Raw genomic sequence first — 23,384 nt, forward strand, 5'->3', positions numbered from 1 at the left:
ATCCTTAGACCGAAATGTGGCATTCACCGCAAGTTGTTCTTTATCTGGAAATGATGGTTCAGCCCAACATAATGGTAAGACACTATCAAAATCTGGAATAACAATCAACCTATTGCGAAGTTCATCATGCGAAAGAGAAACATCATCTTCAGCATGCACGTCTTTGTCACCATGATCATCAGAAGAAAGCTTACGATTCCCAATCATCTTCTCGAGGTGACCAGGTTGGCGAATCCAACTTCCAAATTCATGGATGCACTACAACAATAGATGTTCACGACGCTTGTCCACGACCTCATCATCTGAAAACACTATATCATCATCATCATCATCATCGGGTGACACTATCTGAGCATGCGCGTCGACTGTTCAACGCTTGCCATTACCAAAATGCCTTGATTCAGTGCGATTTTCTACACATGTAGCTGACTGCTTGTCTTTCTTGACCACATATACTACTGGATAGTCATTTTGTTCCAAAAGCAATCGAAAAAAATCTGTATCACTTTTCAAGGTAACTTTTGTTCTCCTACCATCGCTCATGCTCGTCAGATAGTGAAATAAATAATCAGAGGCGCTGTCATCACAATCCAGTTGCTCGTTAATCTCTCGTACTAAGTTATCATAAGATGACAAACTCACAGGCATGTATAAAAGAAGCTCGTCCCCACCTATGTAATTAGATCTCTCACAATGACCACTATGACGAATTGCTACACGCCGCGACGACATATCTGCAAAAGAATCACGTAATAAATTGGTAAATGAGTTCAATTGTTGATAGTTGACTATGTATAGAAAACTGGACTGTGCATACAATTCAATTGTGCACAAATTAATCAACTGTGTACATATAATCACGTAATAATTAAAATTTTTATGCACTTGAAATTCAATGAATGAAATGGAGTTCTATTAAAAGAAAAGGAAAACAAACGGAACACCCTTGAGAGCACAAAGAAGCAAACTAAGGGCCGAGCCTCGTTAAAACCGCTTTGAAGAAAAACCCCGTAGGGAAAACCCCAAAGTGGAAAAAGAGTACTCGTAAAGAAACCGCAAAACGTCAAGGGAGCGGGAGGAGTAGCTTCGAGAGCTCCGGCCTAACCATCACCCCCAAGCTACCCCGGCTCCACCTGACAGAAATAAGAAGACCCAAACCACACACTACCAAACCCGAGGCTCAGACCAGCCTCCGAGCGAACCACAAAAACAAATGACACGCAGCAGCACAAGTCGACAGCCACACCAGCAGCAGGCCCATCCCGCCCAGACCCCACCAGCGCGAGACGACCACCCCACCAGCCAAAAAACAGCAGCAACCGCAGCAGACCGCCAACATCAACCACAGCCAACAACATCACCGAACCTTCCTAGAGAAACTATGCGTTGCGATGTCAGCAACATCAAGCTTTCGAATGGCCTCAATCCCAAACGGCCACCAGCCCTCCGGCTGCATTAAATTAGCCATAGCATCAGCGACAACATTCCCTTCACGGAAAATATGAGAGACACGAAAAGTGATCTCGTTGAGTCTAGCTAAAGTGGCCTTCCAAGCCGCATAAAAACGCCATGGAACCGCCAACGAGCGATCTTCCAGCAGCTTCACCACGTATAACGAATCCGCTTCCAACCAAAGTTTGTGCCACCCTCTCGAGTGCGCAATGGCGACCGCGGTAATAACTGCCAGAAGTTCCGCCTCAAAAGCATAACCCTTGCCACCTTTCAAGTGAAAACAACCTCTAACGACACAAAACTTGTCACGATAAACCCCCCCAGCTGCGATGTCTCCCGGGGAACCCGACGCTGCCCCGTCCGTATTGACCTTGATCCAATCCTCCACAGGCGGCCACCAGCTGACGCTAATAAAATCCGGAGGTGGGGCAGCACGCACCGAGACTCCGATAGAGCGAGTGATCATATAATCAGACCATAAATTAGAAGTATGACCAAGTTTAGAGAACGCCTCATCCACCTCTTTGAAGGAAGCCTTTGCGAACGCTAAAACGCGCCGCTGCTCAAAGGGTCGATCCTAAAAAATCGCTTTATTGCGTAACGACCAAATACACCACAGAATATTAGCAATCCCCAACTTCCAAAAATTCTGAATAAGAGAACAGAAAGAGGCTTGCCAAGTCTGTACCAAGAAAGAGTGGATGTCTGCACAAGCCATAAGGTGTGGCATTTGAAACCACGTGAGGAACTCAATCCAGATTGGAGTCACACTAGGACAACTCCAGAAAATGTGGTCGAGAGTCTCCGCATCCGCCATGCACAAACTGCAGCGATTTGGAGCAATAAGACCATTCCTGACCAATTTGTCCATCGTTGGAAGGCGTCCATGAATGATACGCCAGCAGGTGATCGACCGCCTTACCGGAATAACTTTATTCCATATCCAAGAACCCCAATTGACTTTAGGGAAACGATGCCCAATTTGAGCGAAGGCCAAAGCCGCAGTCACATCTCCACGGAGAGATGGTTTCCAAAACCGACCATCGTCCTCCCCAACAAACTGACAGGTGATGATATCCACCACCACCTCAGGATAGTGCTCGATGAAATTCGCCGAGAAATGCCAAACACCTTCGAAAAAGTAGTCCGCCACCGATTGATGCAAAAACTCATGCATGAAAGAAGGAATGGCAATTTTATCACAAATTTTGTAACCGAGCCAGTCGTCCGTCCAAAAGCGAGTGTGCTTCCCATTTCCCACCAGAGCATAAGAATTCTCCACTAACTCATCAACCTCCGGCTTAACACTCAACCTAAACGAAGATCCCACCACCGACGTCTTTGCCAAGCCAAAACTATTCAGATAGCGAGATCGGAGAATTCTATAAACAAAATCCTCACCCTTTAACAGCTTCCAAGCCATTTTCATCATGTAGCAGCGATTCATCACAGCGAAAGACCGAACGCCGAGGCCTCCTTCCTCCTTGGGGGCGCAACAACGACCCCAGCTCACGGCACAGGTAGGCTTTTTATCGATGGTGCCCGACCAAATGAAATTGCGGCAACTTCTATCCAGTTCATGGAGCAGCGATCTTGGCCAGCGAAAGACCATCATCGAGTGAACAATAGAGCTTCTAATAACCGAGTTAACCAGACAGAGACGCCCCGCCATGGACAACTGTAACCCCTTCCATCTAGAAAATTTCTGCACAATCCTATCTTTGATGCTCATGAAATAAGAAGCGCGCGGTCTCCCAATAAAGAGAGGGACGCCCAAATACGTTGTCGGGAGAGATCCCTGAGTGAAGCCCAAGACCCTATTAATTCCCTGCGTCATAGCATACGAAACCCCACGACCAAAGAAAATTCTCGACTTCGCTTGGCTGCAAATCTGACCCGAAAGCTCCCCATAGAAATCCAAGATATGTTTAATTTTCTTCGCATTCCTGACAGAAGCACAGCAAAAAATAAGCACATCGTCAGCATAGAGTAAATGAGTTGGGAAATCCGACATTCTGTCAAAGCCCATGGGCACCAAATGACGCGAAGCAACACAATTCTGGATAATGTGGCTAAGAACATCCTCGGCGATACCAAAAAGGATAGGGGATAAAGGATCTCCCTGCCTAACCCCACGAGAGCAGGCGAAGTAACCACTAAGCCTCCCATTATACAAAATAGAGATACGAGCCGACTCAAAGATCACCTCGATCCAGCGAATGAACTGATCATGGTACCCCATAGTACGGAGAGCAGCAATAATAAAGTCCCAACGCATGGTGTCAAAAGCCTTATGGATGTCGATTTTACAGGCAAAGTTCGATCCGCGATTAACACGATTCATAGTATTGAAGCCTTCCGAACCCATCGCGATGCAATCATGAATAGATCTCCCCGAAATAAAACCAAACTGATTTGGGGAAACGAAAGCAGCCGCAACTGAACTGAGCCTTGAAGCTAGGACCTTGGAGATGATTTTGAACAAAAAATTAGCCAAGACAATGGGCCTAAGATCAGAAACCGAGTCCACCAGATCTTTCTTCGGAATCAAAATCAAAGTGTTAGAATTACACCCCGCAGGCAAGGACGTGTGCAGGAAGAAGCTCTTGACCGCCTTTATCACATCATTCTTGATCAGACTCCAGGAGTTTTGGAAAAACAACCCGGAAAACCCATCCGGTCCAGGAGAACTCTTTCCATCCAAACTAAAGACTGCCGCAGTAATCTCCATGTCATCCGGAATTGCAATTAGCCCTCTATTCTGTTCCTCCGTGATAACCATATCCACGTTAGCTTCGATAGCTGCCAACTCCACCACATGAGAGTCCCCGTTAGTGAATAACGAGGAGAAATGTCCAATAATATGCTGCTCAATGACGTTCGAATCATAAACAATATCATTGCCAATCCGCAGGTGCCCAATATGAAGCTTATCTTTTCTAAACTTGAGCATGTTATGGAAAAAGCTCGTATTTTTATCCCCATCCGTTAGCCACGCCACTCTACTCTTCTGCTGAAGGAGACTGCTTTTTTGCGACAGAAATCTATTAAGCTTAGCTTCACAACTGACTTCCGCATCAAACCTGCTATCATTATAGCCCAAATCAGCAATAGTCGCCTGAATATCTTCCAAGTCTCTTTGAGTTTGGTCGATGGCAGAATCCACGTTCCCAAGCACCGACTTGTTCCAGTTACGTAAAACCCCCTTCAAGCGCTTCAATTTCAACATAACAGATAACATAGGGCATCGCACATCAACTCCCATATTCCAAGAATCAGCCACGACATCTATGAAGTTCGGATGAGACGTCCACATGTTAAAGAATTTAAAAGATCTCTTAGCCGGGGGAGCAGCAAAGCGGCACTGTAAGACGATGGGGGAGTGGTCCGAAGTAGCACGAGGAAGAGCATGCGTGTTTATCGATCCCCAGAGATTTGCAAAAGAAGTGGAGAAAAGGGCTCTATCGAGACGAGATTCCACATGATGAGGCAGAAGTCTGCGCCCTGACCAAGTGAATCGAAGACCAGAAGTGGGAGATTCGATAAAACCCGAATCATCAATGAAGTGGCAGAAGTCTCTGCAAGCCCCCCTAGGCGGCAGAACCCCACTAATCCTCTCATGCGACCCTTTGATCGCATTAAAATCGCCGATGAAGACCGTGTTGCCATGAGCAAAATGAAGAAGAATAGTCCAGAGAGTCCGACGCTCACAAGGATCGTTAGATCCATGAATAATAGCCAGACGGAAAACCATATTCTGCCAAGAACAGTCAACAATAGCCACTTGAGGAGAAGAAAAGACAACATTAGCAACTAAAGAAGGTTGCATAAAAATCCATATGTTGGAACGCATAGAAGGCCGATAATTTTGGTGAAGAGGAACCAAGTGAAGCGACCTCCAGAACGAATGCGGGACCTTATTAAAATTAGTTTTGGGCTCCAGCAAACCCAAAATAAGAGGCTTAAAAGAGCAGCAATGCTCTTTAAGAAAGAGCTTAGAATCATCCGTAAGCCCTCGGATGTTCCAAACCATGACGTTCATTAAATGATAGGATCAGAAAATGGGTGCTCGCCCGCTTCAACTTCCGAGGCCCACGATCTCGCCGTCACATTGTGCATGGTCGTAATAGGGGCTGAGCCAGAATCATCCACCACAAATCTCGTTGGCGTCAACCCTAGTTCGGCCTTCTGCCTTAAACGATGTTTTATACTTTCCTCCGTAACCTGAGAAATAGGAGGCCGAGCCCCTCTCCCCCTTCCAATGCCTGGGGGTCTTCCCCGTCATTTTTTAACATGCCCGATCGTCTCTCCCTCCGCCTCTCTAGCCTCTCGAGCGTTAATGTAATCCTCCAGTCTTTGAATTTTTAACGCCTGCTCAGCTGCTATAACTTTCAAGTCCTCGTCATTTTTCAACTGATCCCGCTTCTCCGCAAACCCGGCGCTCGGATCAATAATCTTTCCCTGGAGTTCTTCAATTTGGAAAGGCTGTGAAGTGTCCACAGGTTTAGTAACCAACGCCAAGGGATTCAGACCAGTCATCTCCACCTTGTCTGCCCCTTCAAACGAACAATCTCCCTGCACCTCTTCATGGAAGCCAGTTAGGGCATTGAAGCGATTGGATTGGGGGCTAAAATTAGTCCCAGCATCCACCTTATCATTGGTCGAAGGTGAAGGAGCCACCGAAGGGTTTTTCTCAGTATCCTCCTTTTCTTTGGACAAAGGGGAATTAGTGTCCACAGCAAGGTTCTCCTTATTCGTTTCGTCCTCAGTGTCGACGATCTCCTCAGTCGTCTCCTTCGGTTGCCAGGAAGGTATAGCAACCGTATCCGCCCGCCGTTGGCCCTTCACAATATTCGGATTGACCTTCAGTTTCCTTTTGCACTTATCCGCTGTGTGCCCAGTGATTCTGCAGCGAGAACAAAAAGGCGGAATAGACTCGTAGCTGAACTCCACAAAACAGGAAGAGGTTCCTTCATCCACATAAACCCCATCAAGAAGGGGCAAGGTAAGATCAACTTCAATCAGAATACGCGCGAAGTGCCCGACTTCCCCCGACGCTGAACTACTATCCATACGTATAGGATGTCCGACCGCACGCCCAACCACAGCAATGACTTCAGGGTGCCAGAATTCCAAAGGCAGGTTGTAGATCCGAACCCATATTTGTGCCAACGATGAAGATTCCTTATAAGGATCAAAAAATTTGGTCCATTCGCGGAGTCTAACGTATCCAGAAGAAAGCTCAATCACCGACTTCGATTTCGCTATCTTCTTATCTTCCATGCACTTAAATTTGATCGTGAAAAACCCCTTCCCCATGGGAATACACTGCCAGTCTGAGACTTTCCAAATGAGTTGCAATTCCTTTTTTATTTCCGCGATAGGCTTCGGCTTATCTCATTTCCGCAGAATCATACGTCCAATGAGGGCATATTGAAAAGAAGCAACTTGTTTCTGGTAAAAATCCTGTGGAATCGAGACGGTCACAATATCCCCTTCCTTCTTGTGTGAAAAGGCTTGAAAGCGATGCGCAGGAACGTCCGGTTTCTTGCCTTTAGGAGCAGCCACTTCCGCGTACGCCGGTTTAGGGTTTCCCGCGCCGTTTTCACAGCCCGTCGTAGAACTAGAGTTAGGGTTGGCGGTAACCCTAGTGTTTGGATCCATCGGCACAGAAGCTCTGGGGTAGCAGTAACCACAACAGTAGAAGTACCGGCTTCGAACCTCGGAGGGGAAGACATAAGAGTCGAAGGTTGCAAACTAGGGTTACCCGGGATGGAGTTCCTTGGTGGAGAGTTGCGAGAAAAGTTGTTAGAGATCACCGGAAGATTGAGGCCCGACCTGTCAAGTTGGCCGGAATTGTAACACCCCGTACTTTTCCTTATGTTGTGAGATAGTGTCTTAACACTAATGAGAGTACTGAGATGTCGAAATACGAGACTATTTTTTTTTATGAGCAGATAATACAGATTGTCTTTTAAATAGAGATACGAGTGAATAAACCGATGATAGAATTAGAATGATGAGGTTCGAGAAATGAGTTGTGATAGAGATGTTGATTGAATTGAGCTGAGATTTTATTTTATTTCCAACTACCGGGAATAGAGTTACCGGATACTGAATTATCAGAGTTTGACTGTCCTATTAAGAAAATAGGAATAATGAGTTGGAAATAGAGTCGAGGAAGAAAGAGTGAGAAACCTTGATAAATAGAGTCGGTCAGAGAGACGTCTAGTTTGTTTGTGTCTGCCGACCGCTTTGATGTGATGTTATGTGAATTTACGTGACTGAGTGATTATGTGATTTTGTGACATGTGTTATTATGATTTTTTTTTATTCGAGACTTTAGCATTTGAAATTTTGATTAAGTTTCCAAAGCAAGTGTGGTTTATTTTTTTACCGAGAAATCGAATGATGACGGTTTATGGAAATTTTTCCTAGCATAATATTTTTAAATTATTTTTTCTACGAAGAGGAATATTATAATTGAGTGAGTGCACTAATATTAGTGCTATAATTATTTTATTTGGTCACATGAATAATTATGCTATGGTATTTTATTAATGAGTAATTTTTCCATAATTATTGTGATTATTAATTGATCACCCTTCTCACATTTTTCTTTAATTTCCCTACCATGTGACTAAATACCACAAATTGCCAAGTGTATTAAGTGAGAGTGTAGAGATTGAGAGTGTAGAGATTAGAGAGAGAGAGACCAATGCAATTAATGCCAAATATTCTTAAAGATTTTCAAATCTTTCCAAATATTCTCAAGATTAGCAAATCCTTCCAAATCTTGCAAAATCTCTCTCTCACCTCACTCCCTCATTTTCGATCACCACCTTCTCTCCCTCATCTCTCACTTCACCTCCATTGTCAACCATTGGAGAGACCTTCGAAGCTTCACCAAAATATGCCAAACACATAAATCACCAACAAAATCCCACATAAACACATCCTATCAACTTGAATTCAAGAGAATCCTTGAAGATTGGCTTCAAGACTAGAGAGAGAAAGTTTGGTTTTGGGTGTAAGTTTGGGTAAGTGAGCTTTAAATTCATAGATATAACTTGTATGATGATATATATGAGTATATTTGAAGGATTGAAGCAAGAAATCACCCCCTCTCTTATTCTTCATAATTTTCGAAAATATGGGTCTCATACCCTTCAAAAAAAATTTCTTTTTCTTTTCTTGATTTGGGGTGAAAAATGAGTTTTATATGATGATTGGTGAAGATTGATGTGTGTTGTGAAGTATGTGCTTAGAAATGAGAAAGTTTGATGTAGTTTAGTTTACCCAAAATTGAGAACTTTTGAGTTGATGATTTAAATGATGAATTGATGATGTAGATGAGTCCATGAGATATATATGATGATGATTGATGGAGTAAATTGAGTATATGATGTCAATTGATGATTTTGATATGAGTTAGTTTACTAAAATTAAGGCTATGTGTATCTATGCTCTAATTTGTAAATTTATGGAGTATATGTGAGTTTAAATGACTAAAATTGATAGATATATGATGAGATTAAAGATCCATGTGTGTTTATAAAATTTCAAAGAGTTTAGTTTAATAAAAATTAGGATTTTCTTGCTTATGTGTCTATTAAGTGATTTGTCTTAAGATATATGAAATTGAGCATGATATTAGTGTTTTAATATGTTTGATTAAGTCTATTGTAAGCTAAGTAAAATTTGGACTTAGTTTAGTTTGAATGAATTTTTGAGTTTTCATATTTTGAGAAGTCAATAAATGATAAAATGAGGTCTAATTGATTTATGACCATTATGTGAACGTTTGTCATGCTTTTGTTAAGAGTTTGCGTTGATACATGAGTTATCATTAGAGTTTAGTTTACTTGATAAAAAGGGGATTTATATGTGTAAAATGAGTTATATGATGTATGAGGTCATTAATGAATGATTGAGTGATTTTGAGCATGAGAATGAAGAGAGAATTGAATTGATGGTTCGTTGAAACGTTTTACTTGAGATTTGAGTTTATGATGTAAAAGAGGAGAGTCTAGATTAAGTATGATGAGTATTTTAATGTGCTTGAATGTTTTTGAGTGTTATATGTGTTTAAAATAAGCTTTGATGAGTTTTCTTGGATGGAATGTTGAGTTGAGCATTTAAGAGTTTGAGATGAGATTTTGGTGATTTTCGTAGGCCTACTGACCTACTGTGATCGACGGTTTGTCGATGTCAAAAAGCTTTGAAAATTTTATAGAAAGTCCCTACATGAGTCTTGAGCACCCCTGTACAATTTCAAGTCATTTGGACTTCGTTCACTATTTTTATAAAATACAAAACCTAAACTGCACATTTCTACCGAGAGTTGCAGAGAACAGGGGAAAGAGTCATTATTTTCAGTGACTTCCTGTGTTAGATAGATATCCACCAAATTTGAGCCCAATTTGACAACATTTACTAATTTTCAAAAATCCAAGTTTTCGATTGCTCAAAACTGCCGAATATGGTAGACTGTAGTAAAACAGTCATATCTCCCAAACCACTTGGAGTTTTTGATCCTACTTTTTTTAAAAGAAACTAGACTCAAAAAGGTTTCTTTTGATATAAATTACGACTCCAGGGGAGTTCTGTACAGAGTCTGGTTAAAGTTTGAAGTCGAGTCTGTGTAAAAACAGAGTATGTTTGATGATGTTTGATTGTGTTTCTTATGTGCCTTTATGTGTTTGTGTTGCCTATATGTTTGAATGATAATTTGACGAGTCTTATATGAGAGATAAATCGAGACTTAGAACCATGATTTTCTTGAAACCTATCCTTGAGCTTAAGGATTTAAGATGAGTGGAGAGTCTATATAGAGTTGAATAAGGAGATAGAATATGAGATAGAGCAAGCGTTAAGGCATGAGGTTTTGTTAATGAGTTTCTAATCGAGATTCATTTTATGACATGAACCTTCGATGATGATGATGATCCCTGAAGACACGAGCAGAGCAAGGAAGTAAGTAACTCCGCTTTGACGGGAGATTTTGAGTAAGGTCTTCAGGTGGGCAATATTTTGAGTATATGTTTATCATATGAGCTTTCTAAAATGATTTTATGATGTTATGAGATTAACAAATGTTTTGAGATAAATGATATTTGAGAACTGTTTGACTTGCCAATTTTTGATGTTGAGCTTGTGTGTTACCCTCTACTGATGAGACGAATTCGGTCCTGCCTCAAGCGGGATTTTGTGCACAGAGGTGACTGTGAGCCGTCTTCGGGTCGGCCGGTCACGGTACTTGAGAGGGAGGCCTACTTCTCAGTACCTTTGATGATAAGTAGTGGATGCGGTACATACATGATGAATGTTTAAACTGCGCAGTTACTTATTTATGATGTTGATTATGAAAACTGCATGCACAGATTCATTGATGCTAACTTATCTCTGTGTATTGCTGAGATGTGGCAAGCTTCAAACTTATAGCTCTAAGAGCACCTTTCTTGTTTTTCGGCGTTTGCCCACTGAGTATTATGTACTCACGCCCTGCATGTATTTCTAAATGTGCAGGCTAAGCGAGGAGTGAGATTGGTCTGGTGCTGGTGGGGGATCGTTAGATGACGTATTTACTTTATCGTATTTCCTTTTTATCGATAAAGTCTCGATGTGAAGTTACTTTGAATATGAATCAAGTAATATACTCACGGTTATGTGTCTTCATACATATAATCGGTTCGCCTTTTGCTGCGATACTCTGCATATTATGTTTCCTTATGAAAAATAAGCTATACCTGTTTTGTTTTTGTTCATGAAATTCCTGATAATTAAAAAGTTATAACGACGTTGACGATTTTACCCTTGGGTTCATTTATGATGATTTTCCTTAGCATGCTTTGATGCAAGCTTCCGCTTGATGTTCGACCTATTCTTCTTATCTTTTATTCTTTTAAAAATAGTCGTATCGATACTCGTACCCCACTATCACTAGTGTCGGGAATCGGGCTGCGACAGGAATCCATGAGAAACAAAGACGGCGAACTAGGGTTTCACACGCAGAGAGGAGAGAAGCTTCATCGTTTTCAATCCATGCACTTGAAATTCAAATCATTAGTTAATTAATACATTAATAAAGTATGTAATTAATTGATTAATTAATTAATTTAATTTAATTAGTATATAAACGATAATTAAGCTAATTCAGAATTACTATGTCAACTGTACATATAGTTCAACTGTGCACAACATTTACACGATTGATTTTGTTCAAACGTGTACAAATATAATCAACTGTGTACAAAATAAATATTTTAAAAATAATAAATAAATATGTAACTTAATTAATAAAAAATTTACTAATATACTTAATTAGTAATTTAATTAACTTGCTAATTTAACAAAATTGAATATTTATTAATTTTCAATAATAAATAATTAAGATTTTTATGAGCTTGAAATCCAAATAATTAGTTAATAAATATATTAATAAATTTAATAATAATAATTAATTAATTAATTATTTTAATTATTATACAAATGATGATTAAGCTAATTCATAAATAATATGTCAACTGTGCACAATATGTACACAGTTGATTGACTTTATACACAGTTGATGTTTTACATCTGTGTCGTTGTGGATAGAACTGTGTTTTTAAGTACACATTTGAGCTCAATTGTGCATGGCTGTTTATGTTCACTGTGTCATTGTGGAATACAACTGTGTAGCTAAGAACACATTCATAGCTCCCAATTGTGTCCTCCCAATCAAGCATTTATTTTATATTTTTCATACTCAATGTGATCTTAGACGTGAAAAAACTAAATTTTATCATTACAAAACAACAAATCATGATTTTGATATCAATATAGTCTTAACTGTGTCATATACACAGAGGCTACTGTGTACTGCAATATTATCACCAAAATCAGAAAATAAAACATACAGTTGATACATTTGCTATGAATTTAACATACATACTGTTAAGTCCCAGAAGGTCTCGAATATGTGTATGAGGAGGGGGGGGGGGAGAGAATACACCTATACGCTATTTTAAAACTTAAAGCAAACCAACACAACCTTTGACAGTAAAAGAGTTCAGAAAAACTTTGGTTGGTGACTGATATTGATTCTTTATTCAGTAAAGAGTTATCAGTTAAGTCCAAGACTTTAACTGATATGCGTTAGGCTTCAGTCAGGTTTGTAAAATAGAGGAATGTTATGAATCTTACTGAGTATCCGAAGATTTATCAGTTAGACTAATAACACTGGCAGCGGAATTTTTTTACTTAAGAAATAACCTTTGTGATTAAACACGTTGTCAAGATTTAGTTTCACTTTGCAGTTAATCAGTTTCAGTTGATAAAGAGTTTGCGCACAGATAAGAAACTAAAACTGAAAATGATAAACGACAAAGGGATTTTCACGTGGTTCGGAATCCAATTCCTACATCCACGGTCAGTTGATCACACTGACAAACACTCTAGACTTGTACTTAAGGGTGCACAGCAAACCGAAACAACCAAAGATCTAATCTTCAGTACCAACACACTGGGTTGGATTTCTCACTCTTAGCTTCGTTGAGACAAAACCTATGTCTTGTTGGATTTGTATACTGAAAGCAAGAACGTTTTATGCTTGTATACAATGATTCCTGTGTTCACTATTTAATCTCCTATCTGATTGTGTTCATGATTGCATATGTATGTTCCTTATCTCTTTATAAGTAGATTATATGGTGTGTTGCAGATCACAGAAGACCATATAATTGGAATAACCTTAAGAGATATAAAATGATCACAACCGAGATGACTGTAGGACGAGTCATTGGCTTAGGCTGCGGTATAGGTGGAAGTAGTTTGTCTTGAATACTTGTCTATACTGGTACGTCATAACGTATTGATAGGACCACAGTGAGATGTATTCTTCTGTCTGACTTAAGTGAAGAATCAAAGATCTCGGTGACTTAATAGAATCTTAATACTAATAAGATTTCAAATATATATGTTGATTCGTATATCACTTTGACTTACTATGGGTGAGAGTTATATAGTAACTTGAGTATTCTGTATCTTGGGTGATAGTGGTCAATATATGATATTTGGTTATCTGTATTAGTACCCGTATCCGGTATAGGATAATGACATCCCCTTAAGGAGTTCAATAAGGTTTATTGCGTTAAACCCTGCAAGTTGATTAAGTTCAGACGCAATAATAAGGTTTGAGTGGTACTGCTTAAGGATTACAAAAAGATTAATTAATTTAAGCTGTCAGAGCTATAATTAATTAATGGATGTTGGATATTTTAAATACGGAGATTTAATAAGTCTAAATACAAGCCCCGACTCATCACCGGCAATAAAGGGGTAAGTCAGTATTAGTTCTCTAGTGGAATGAACTAATATTTATAAATTAATTATGGTCTGGGCTGACCATGGAGAATTAATTTATTTGAGGCCCATATTTATTCCTTGTATCTGGTCCCTGGACTGGCCCAAAGTCTCCTTGCCCTAGCAGAGAGAGAATTCGCCCATCACTAGAGAACTGGCGCCCCACAGCTTGATTTATTTATTTAAATACATCTGTCTGCTCTCAGGAAAGACACACATAAAATTAGGGTTTGAGAGCAGGGCAGAGCGACGCTAGGCGTGTAAGGCCGAATTCTCTTTTGGGACTTTCATAGCTCGTTGTCCATCCAACGGTGAAAGCTGAGCGGGATACAGTTCAGAAGGTCAGAGCTGGAGTCGTTCGATTCAATCATCGACAGCCTTTGCATATAGTTTACAAGTAAGTAATTCTAACTCCAACGTACAGCACTTAAATTCATAGGAGCATGTTAGGATTAATCGTTGCATGGTAAATTAAGATATCCAAGAAACGATCCCGTTGGGGCTAATAATCCTTCAATTGGTATTAGAGCCTGGATTGTTTTTCTTGGCTCTGTCAGTTAATTTGCGTACAATTAATAATGTGCGTTGTTTTTACTGCTGCTGTTCTTCGTGGTCTGTTGATTCGTGGGGTACGTCGTTTTGACGTTGTAATCATTTTTCACCAAGAGAAAATCCGTGGTTAGATTAGGATTTCAAATTGTATTTATTTTTTCCGTTGTAATCGGTAATTGTTGAAAATCGAGGCGAAGACGACGATGAATCAACATCGAATGAATGAAGGTTGGAGAGCCGGGAGGCGGCGGGCGCCAAGGGCACGAAAGGCTGCGCACTGCGCGAGCCCCGTGCGCCACGGTGCGCGCACATACTTCCGGGCTGGACGGCTGCTGCCGGGACCGAGGCAGACGGGGCTGCGTGCGCCGAGGGGCTACGCGTGTGTGTGCGATTGCGTGCCGTGCGCTGCGCGCCCGGTCAGGCACTGCGCGGCCGCTGCTGCTCTCGGTGCTGGAACCTGCCGATGAGGCGAGCGCGCTGGAGTCGGGCTGGGGAGCGAGGGCTGTGCGTGCTGGGGCGGCGCGCGCGCGTGTGCCTGCGCGCTGTGTGGTGTGCGCCCAGAGCTGCGCTGCATGGTCGTCCGCCCACTGCCGAGAGCTGTGCGCGCCGAGGCTACCGGCTGCCGTGCCGACGCTGCTGGTGCCGAGGGCTATGCGCGCCGAGGCTGCTGCTGCCGCGCTGATCCGGCTACTGTCGAGGCGTGGGTGGCGGCGGCGCCTAGGGGTCCCAAACCGTAGGTGGCGCGAGTTTCGAGAAAACCCTAGGGGGCTCAAACCCTAATTTCCAACACGGGCCTGTTGGAGTTGTTCGGGCCGAGTTTTACTTTTTATATGTAATAGATTAGAATTGGGATTCCGCGAATGGGTCACGAAGAACTTTATCTTTTTATTCTGTTATTTGCATGTCGTGGTGTTAATCCTTTATGCTCTTTGCCTGCTGTCTTTGTCTTTGCTTGTTAATATATGTTTATTAACTGCGCTTAGACAAGCATGCTAGGTTTATCATTTTCTTAAGCATGTTTTAGAATTCTGCGAGCATGTTTTACGTGTTGCGTTCTAGAAGAGCATGTTTAGGATTATGTGCTTAAGCATGTACAAACATTTTCAAAGAAAAAGACTAAGCAGTTTTAATAATTTTTAAAGTGCTTAAAAATTATTTTAGACCTCCACATGCGGTCTCAAGACAAAGTGATTGAGAATATGAGTAAACGTCCACACGAACGTGGCTTACTTCATATTTGATTTCACAAGTTTGTTAAGTTGAGATTTCTATTAAAAATATTTAAATCCATTTAAGTAGTGGGAGTTATGCGGTAAACGTCCACACGAACGTAGCTTACTCGTATAATTTTCATAAGTACTTTAGAGGATGGATTTTAAATAAGATAACCAAGAGATTAAATTGAAAGCGGTATGGTCCTCGTGAGTATGCTAATTTCGAGAATCTAATTATCAAGGTTAAATTGTGGTCGTTGCTTAGATATCATTTCAAGTACAATGCACAACTCTCCAACGGAGTCCCTTCTTGAATATGATATGGTCTAGTTAAGGTCCAACTATTAATTTCCTTTGTCAAAAGGTTAAGTTGACATGGATGGAAATTAAACGACTAGGTTAATAGTCTGGTTGAGGGGTTCATGCGTAAACGTCCACACGAACGTGGCTTACTCGTGAGATTCCTTGGGCAGTTGAAGGTTTCATTAATATTATTTTATCGAAAGGTTACAATATTATTGTTACGAATTATGTGCTTCATGTTCTTACATGTTTATTTTGTTTTACATTCAGATATGTCTATGTCTCCAATCATCTCTATTCTTCCAAACAATCCTCTCACCGGTCCAAACTGTACTGAATGGAAACGCCATATTATGTATATTCTTGACGCTGAGGAGCACAGTTTTGTGCTTACTACTCCATGTCCCGCGGCCCTTACTGATGAGTCAACTGATGCGGAAATAGAGGCGCATAAAAGGTGGCACAAGTCAAATAATATGGCCAAGTGCTATATTATGATGACTATGTCACAAACCTTGCAACTCCAGCATCAGGTCATGGATGACGCGGCTGACATCATGTTGAACCTCTCTGAGGTTTATGGGGAGTCCGAGAGATCTGCTCGCTTTAACATAATGAGAGAAATCTTAGCATGTAAGATGAGCGAGGGCAGTTCTGTACACGAGCATGTCATGCACATGATAAATCTGTTTGACAGGCTCGAGTTGCTCGGAGGGGGTATAGAAGGGGATGTCAAGGTTGATATCATCCTGAATACTCTCCCCAAGACCTTTGAGAACTTCCGTCTCAATGCTATTATGAGCAAGGCCAACTATACTCTTAACGAATTGTTGAATGCTCTAGTTATGGCAGAGGGAGTCTTGGGCAACAGGAAAGAAGTGTTTGTCGCTGCCAAGGGATCTACTTCTTCGTCGAAAGACAGGAAGAAGAAGCAGAAAGGTCCAAAGGGCAAAGGTGACAAGGAAGCTAGTGGGAGTTAGCAAAGTGGGCGGCCCTACCGGCGGCGTGAAGAAGCCAAAGGGAAAGGGAAAGTGCTTCAAGTGCGGAAAGATTGGGCACTGGAAGGTAGACTGTCCGGTGCTCAAGGCAAAGGGACAAGGTACGTCACAAGTTCTAGTAACTGAGACATGTTTAGCTTCGTTTTCTACTCATTCTTGGGTAGTGGATACGGGGGCAACTGATCATGTTTGTTACACCTTGCAGGGCTTCAAGCCGACAAGGGAGCTGGGAAATGATGAGATCACCATCTCCATGGGCAATGCGTCGAAGGTCGCAGCTGTTGCTATTGGAGATTTATCTTTATGTTTTGGTGATGACATTTTAATTTTGAGAGATATTTTATATGTGCTGGAGTTTCGGCGGAACATAATTTCTATTTCAAAATTGTTTTTGGATGGATATTCTGTTACTTTTGATAGAGGTGTCTCTATCATGAAAAATAACATGACTATTTGCTCCGAAATTTTGAGCAACTCTCTCTATACTATTACATGTCCAATTAATAACTCTGTCCATGTTGCATCTACCTCACAAATCTGTCCAAATCCAAATAAAAGGAAATACTTTTCTCATGAACAATATACACATGCGTGGCACCTAAGGTTAGGCCACATCAATCTAAATAGGATCTAAAGGCTCGTGTCAAATGGAATCTTGAAAGACTTTCAAGTTGTTCCATTTAGAACCTGCGAATCCTGTATAGAAGGAAAGATGACGGCAAGGCCTTTTAAGGCAAAGGGGAATAGGGCCTCGCATGTGTTAGAATTGATTCACTCTGACTTGTGTGGACCGATGTCCACAAAAGCTCGTGGAGGGTATGAGTATTTCGTCACTTTTATTGATGACTACTCAAGATATGGGTATATTTACTTACTTCAACACAAGTCTGAATACTTTGAGAAATTCAAAGAATTCAAGGCGGAAGTGGAGAAGAGATTGGGTAAATCTATCAAGTCATTGCGGTCTGATCGCGGTTGCGAATACCTCGGAAACGAGTTTAAGCAATACTTGTCAGATTCTGGGATTACATCCCAATTGACTGCACTGGGTACTCCCCAACAGAATGGTGTAGCGGAGAGAAGAAACAGAACTCTTTTGGAAATGGTATGATCGATGATGAGTTATGCATCGGCTTACTTGCTGAATCTAGTACCGTCCAAATCGGTTCCTAAAGCTCCTATCGAGTTATGGTCTGGGCGACAGCCCAGCTTGAACCATATAAAGATATGGGGTTGTCCTGCATACGTGCTAGACAAGGAAGCGAAGAAACTGGAACTTAGATGCGAAGTAATGTTGTTTGTAGGATATCCTAAGGGAACGAAAGGTGGTTATTTTTATAATCCTAAGGATCAGAAAGTGATTGTTAGCACCAACGCACGATTCTTGGAACAGGATTATATAGATAAACACAAGTCTAAGTCCGAGATTGTTCTTCAAGAAATCGAAGGCAATGGACAGGCGATTCCATTACCCCAGCCAAGTGTGCAAGTGAATGCACCACAGGAGACTGCACAAACCATTGTCACAGCTGTACCACCACCGCTTCGTCGTAGTGGGAGGGTTATCGTCCAACCCGATCGATTTATGTTCTTGGGAGAATCTTCGGATCTTCTTCCTGTTGATGAACAAAAGGATATCCCCGATAACTTTAGACAAGTGATGGAAGATCTAGATGCAGATTTTTGGTACGACGCCATGGTTTCTGAAATATAATCCATGACTGCTATGGATGTATACGAGAAAACTGAACTACCAGATGGCTTTTTAGCTATAGGTAGTAGGTGGGTATACAAGAGAAAAAGAGATTCTGATGGCGAAGTCGCAGCTTTTAAAGCTAGACTGGTGGCGAAAGGTTATACCCAGGAACATGGTATAGATTACGATGAAACTTTTTCGCCGGTTGCCATGCTTAAGTCTATCTGAATACTCCTTGCCATAGCAGCCCACATGAACCTTGAAGTTTGGCAAAGGGATGTCAAAACCGCTTTCTTAAACGGTTTCCTTGAAGAAGGAAGGGACATCTATATGCAGCAACCCGAAGAGTTTGTGAAGAAGGGCGAAGAGCATCTTGTATGGAAGCTGAAGAAGTCCATTTATGGACTTAAGCAAGCTTCGAGGTCATGGAACAAACATTTTGACGAGGTCATTAAATCCTATGGATTTACTCGTTGTGAAAACGAAAGTTGTGTGTACCGTTTAGATGCCAATGGTGACGTGGTTTTCCTTGCACTTTATGTAGATGATATCTTCCTCATTGGCAACAATGTGGCGCTATTATCAGACATAAAGAAGTGGTTATCCGAACAGTTTCAAATGAAGGACTTAGGAGATGCAGCGTACATCCTGGGAATCAAGGTTGTTTGTAATCGCCAGAAAAAGATGTTGAGCTTATCTTAAGCGTCCTACATTGATACTGTGATTGCTCGTTTCAGCATGCAAACTGCCAAGAAAGGGTTGCTACCTTTCAGACATGGCATTCCTCTGTCTAATGACATGTGTCCTAAGACGCCTAGTGAGGTTGAGGAAATGAGGAAGGTACCATATGCTTCCGCTGTAGGTAGCCTCATGTATGCAATGCTTTGCACGAGACTTGATATTTGCTATGTCGTTGGCATGGTTGCGAGATATCAGTCAAACCCTGGTCCAGGACACTAGTCTGTGGTAAAGCATATTCTCAAGTACTTGAAAAGGACTCGAGATTATAGGCTAGTTTACCAGTTAGACAGTCTAACTCCTTTGGGTTATACCGATTCGGATTTCCAGGCTGACCGGGATGAGAAGAAATCTACCTCTGGCTATGTGTTTACCTTGGGAGGTGGAGCCGTATCATGGCGGAGTGCAAAGCAGAAGTGCATTGCAGACTCCACCATGGAAGCCGAGTATGTAGCTGCTTCCGAAGCTGCTAAAGAGGCTGTATGGTTCCGGAACTACCTCTTGGATCTAGGAGTGGTACCTAATTTGCCTAAGAGTATCATAATTTATTGTGATAACTCGGGTGCAGTGGAAAATTCTAAGGAACCCAGGACCAACAAGGCAACCAAACACATAGAGAGAAAGTACCACATCATACGAGAAATCGTAACCAGAGGAGATGTGCTGGTTGAGAAGATCAATACCTTGGAGAACTTAGCTGACCCTTTCACGAAGAGTTTGCCGCAAAGGGCCTACGAGAAACATGCTCGAGGGATGAGATTGCAGTTGATGCCACCCACTTAAGAAAACTTTCAGTATAAGTGGGAGAAGTCATAGTGTTGTAATAGCTAGTATTTAGACACATTGTATACTAAAGTTTGATTTAGTATAAGTGGGAGATTGTTGGATTTGTATACTGAAAGCAAGAACATTTTATGCTTGTATACAATGATTCATGTGTTCACTATTTAATCTCCTATCTGATTGTGTTCATGATTGCATATGTATGTTCCTTATCTCTTTATAAGTAGATTATATGGTGTGTTGTAGATCACAGAAGACCATATAATTGGAATAACCTTAAGAGATATAAAATGATCACAACCGAGATGACTTTAGGACGAGTCATTGGTTTAGACTGCGGTATAGGTGGAAGTAGTTTGTCTTGACTACTTGTCTATGGGTGAGAGTTATATAGTAACTTGAGTACTCTGTATCTTGGGTGATAGCGGTCAATATATGATATTTGGTTATCTGTATTAGTACCCGTATCCGGTATAGGATAATGACATCTCCTTAAGGAGCTCAATAAGGTTTATTGCGTTAAACCCTGTAGGTTGATTAAGTTCAGGCGCAATAATAAGGTTTGAGTGGTACTGCTTAAGGATTACAAAGAGATTAATAAATTTAAGCTGTCAGAGCTATAATTAATTAATGGATGTTGGATATTTTAAATACGGAGATTTAATAAGTCTAAATACAAGCCCCGACTCATCACCGGCAATAAAGGGGTAAGTCAGTATTAGTTCTCTAGTGGAATGAACTAATATTTAGGTCTGGGCTGACCATGGAGAATTAATTTATTTGAGGCCCATATTTATTCCTTGTATCTGGTCCTTGGACTGGCCCAAAGTCTCCTTGCCCTAGCAGAGAGAGAATTCGCCCATCACTAGAGAACTGGCGCCCCACAGCTTGATTTATTTATTTAAATACAACTGTCTGCTCTCAGGAAAGACACACATAAAATTAGGGTTTGAGAGCAGCGCAGAGCGGCGCTAGGCGTGTAAGGCTGAATTCTCTCTTGGGACTTTCATAGCTCGTTGTCCATCCAACGGCGAAAGCTGAGCGGGATACAGTTCAAAAGGTCAGAGCTGGAGTCATTCGATTCAATCATCGACAACCTTTGCATACAGTTTACAAGTAAGTAATTCTAACTCCAACATGCAGCACTTAAATTCATAGGAGCATGTTAGGATTAATCGTTGTATGGTAAATTAAGATATCCAAGAAACGATACCGTTGGGGCTAATAATCCTTCATGTCTACCCTGCGACTGCTAAGATCTCACGGAGTTAGAACACTGGTCTGAACTCCTCTCGGCTCAAACATTCATTTCGGTCAGTTGAAATGAGGTTCGAAAACTTGCCAACTAGATTATAAAGAACATGCTTTCTGTAATAAGTTACTTAGGCTTTGGATATACAATATTTGCCTAAGGTTCTAAGAGAATGTGTGTAATCAGTAGTGGACTGATTTTGACTTTGTGATTATCTTCTTCGATTCAAACTTTGGAAGGCTTTGATTTGCTGAGTAACGAATTCGGCAGCGTTTCAGCTTATGTATTTGAATTGGTGAAGATTGAAGTGATCATCGAGCTCTATTTATAGGAGAGGTCTTGAATAGATCCGTTGGCGGAGAGGGTCTTCAGGAATTCATCCGTTGGAGAGAATTTCGAACTTTGCTGAGGCTTCAATCTTCGAGGTTCCTTGTTTGGTGAGAACGGCTACTAAGGAGCAGGAGATAGGACATCTCTGAAAAGGTAATCACCAAAATGGAATGCTTTGCAGAGAAAGGACGATCCTTGAAATCTCTGCATTTAATGCAGCTGTACTTTGGGAGTGCGTGGCTTCCTTTTAACTTTGGAGGTTCAGTCCGAGGAAGAATGTTAACTGATACTTGACTTTAGTATCAGTCCGCTGAATCCACGTGGCCTGCATTAATGAATCAGTCGTAACTGATCCTTTAGTTGAGAAACGTGATCAGTCTCTGCCTTTATTCACAACATCAGTCGAGTTCTCCAGTCTTTAGTCCTCCGGTTTTCAGTCTTCAGAACACTAGCTAAACTAGAAAAAGAGCTCTAACACTTGAGTTCGAAAAGTTCTAGTCTATTACAAAGAAACCTTAACGATTTTGGCATCATCAAAACTAGGGCAATGATATTTCACTAAGTTCCCAACACATACCTAAATACAATCCGAATGCCCAAAGAATTTCGTCTGACTCAAGCTTTTTCATATAAAAAATCGCTAATTTTTTAGGTAGTTTTCGTGGATTTACTCACAAAAAAATAGAATGGAGAAGATAAACAAGAACACCATTTTTCATGCATTTCTTCACCAACCTACCTTACATTAGCATTTACTATCACATTAATTAAGTTGTACGGTCCATCTTAACCTACGAAGCATGAGATATGGTTAAGAAGAGTGTGGCGTGCGTGCGTTTGTTCTTCATTTCATAAATGAAGATAATTTCTCCCAAAAGTGGAGAGTTAACACGAAATGAAAACGGGCGGCATCGTCGAGCCTAAACGGGTTGTGAATCCGTCGGCGGCAGGAAGATTCAATATAATATATGTTACTTCGATCTGGTTTCCGCGAGACTGGGTTGGCAGGGTTTAGTCACCAATCCAGGGACTTTTTCACTAGTTGACATCACTTCTAAAGTCAAGTAAAGGTTCAGGCAGCTTCCGTCGAGGAAGTAATAGAAAGTTATGGCAACTAAACATCCTCCCGCTAAGGAGCGAACCGAGATCTTCTTCTTTTGGCGAGGCAGCAAGCCTGGAGTACTTTATTTATTCACTGGCCTTCTTCTTGCTGCTTGGCTAGAGAGAAGAGATCGTGTAGTTGGTGGGTCAAAGAAGCATGTATTTCTTTTTCTTTTATTTTTATTCAGTAATTAGTAAGGGTTATTTTATCTTTTCAATGGCTTTTGACCCCCAAATTCATGCTTTTATATTATTGGCTATATAAGTCCTAAATAATGTGAGAATGGCTAATGAGATCTATTATCACTAAAACAAAGGGGTAATTTTATACATAGCCCCTATATTACTCAGTATAGCCCTTTATTTATAAAACTACCATTTCACCCCACGCTTATAGTTCCATTTTAAAATTCTAATAAAAATAAAATATAAAAGGTATAGCCCCTGTTTTCCTATTTGTTTCTCTTTCTCTTTATTTTTCTTTTCTTCACTGCATAAAGATAGATAGATTGCCTGGACTCTGGAGTAGTGAGCAATCCAGTGATAGAGCTCGTTTAATAACTTAGCTTGAGCACATCTAATTTTTTATTTTCTTAAATTTACTATATGCATGTTTCCTG

The 23,384-nt window shown here is 41.0% G+C and overlaps 1 protein-coding gene across 1 annotated transcript; it reads right to left on the minus strand.

Annotated features, from left to right (window-relative positions):
• Positions 1 to 5,733: 5,733 nt before the first annotated feature.
• LOC131007838 (uncharacterized) lies at positions 5,734 to 6,771 on the minus strand. The gene has a single exon (XM_057934753.1). The coding sequence runs from the start codon at positions 6,769 to 6,771 to the stop codon at positions 5,734 to 5,736; it is 1,038 nt and encodes a 345-aa protein (XP_057790736.1).
• Between the last annotated feature and the right edge of the window lie 16,613 nt (positions 6,772 to 23,384).

Source organism: Salvia miltiorrhiza, chromosome 2, assembly GCF_028751815.1.
Source record: "Salvia miltiorrhiza cultivar Shanhuang (shh) chromosome 2, IMPLAD_Smil_shh, whole genome shotgun sequence".
NCBI classification, from domain to species: Eukaryota; Viridiplantae; Streptophyta; class Magnoliopsida; order Lamiales; family Lamiaceae; genus Salvia; species Salvia miltiorrhiza.

Coding starts and splice junctions, on each gene's coding strand:
- LOC131007838 (XM_057934753.1), bottom strand. CDS start 6,771: ATGGGGAAGGGGTTTTTCACGATCAAATTTAAGTGCATGGAAGATAAG.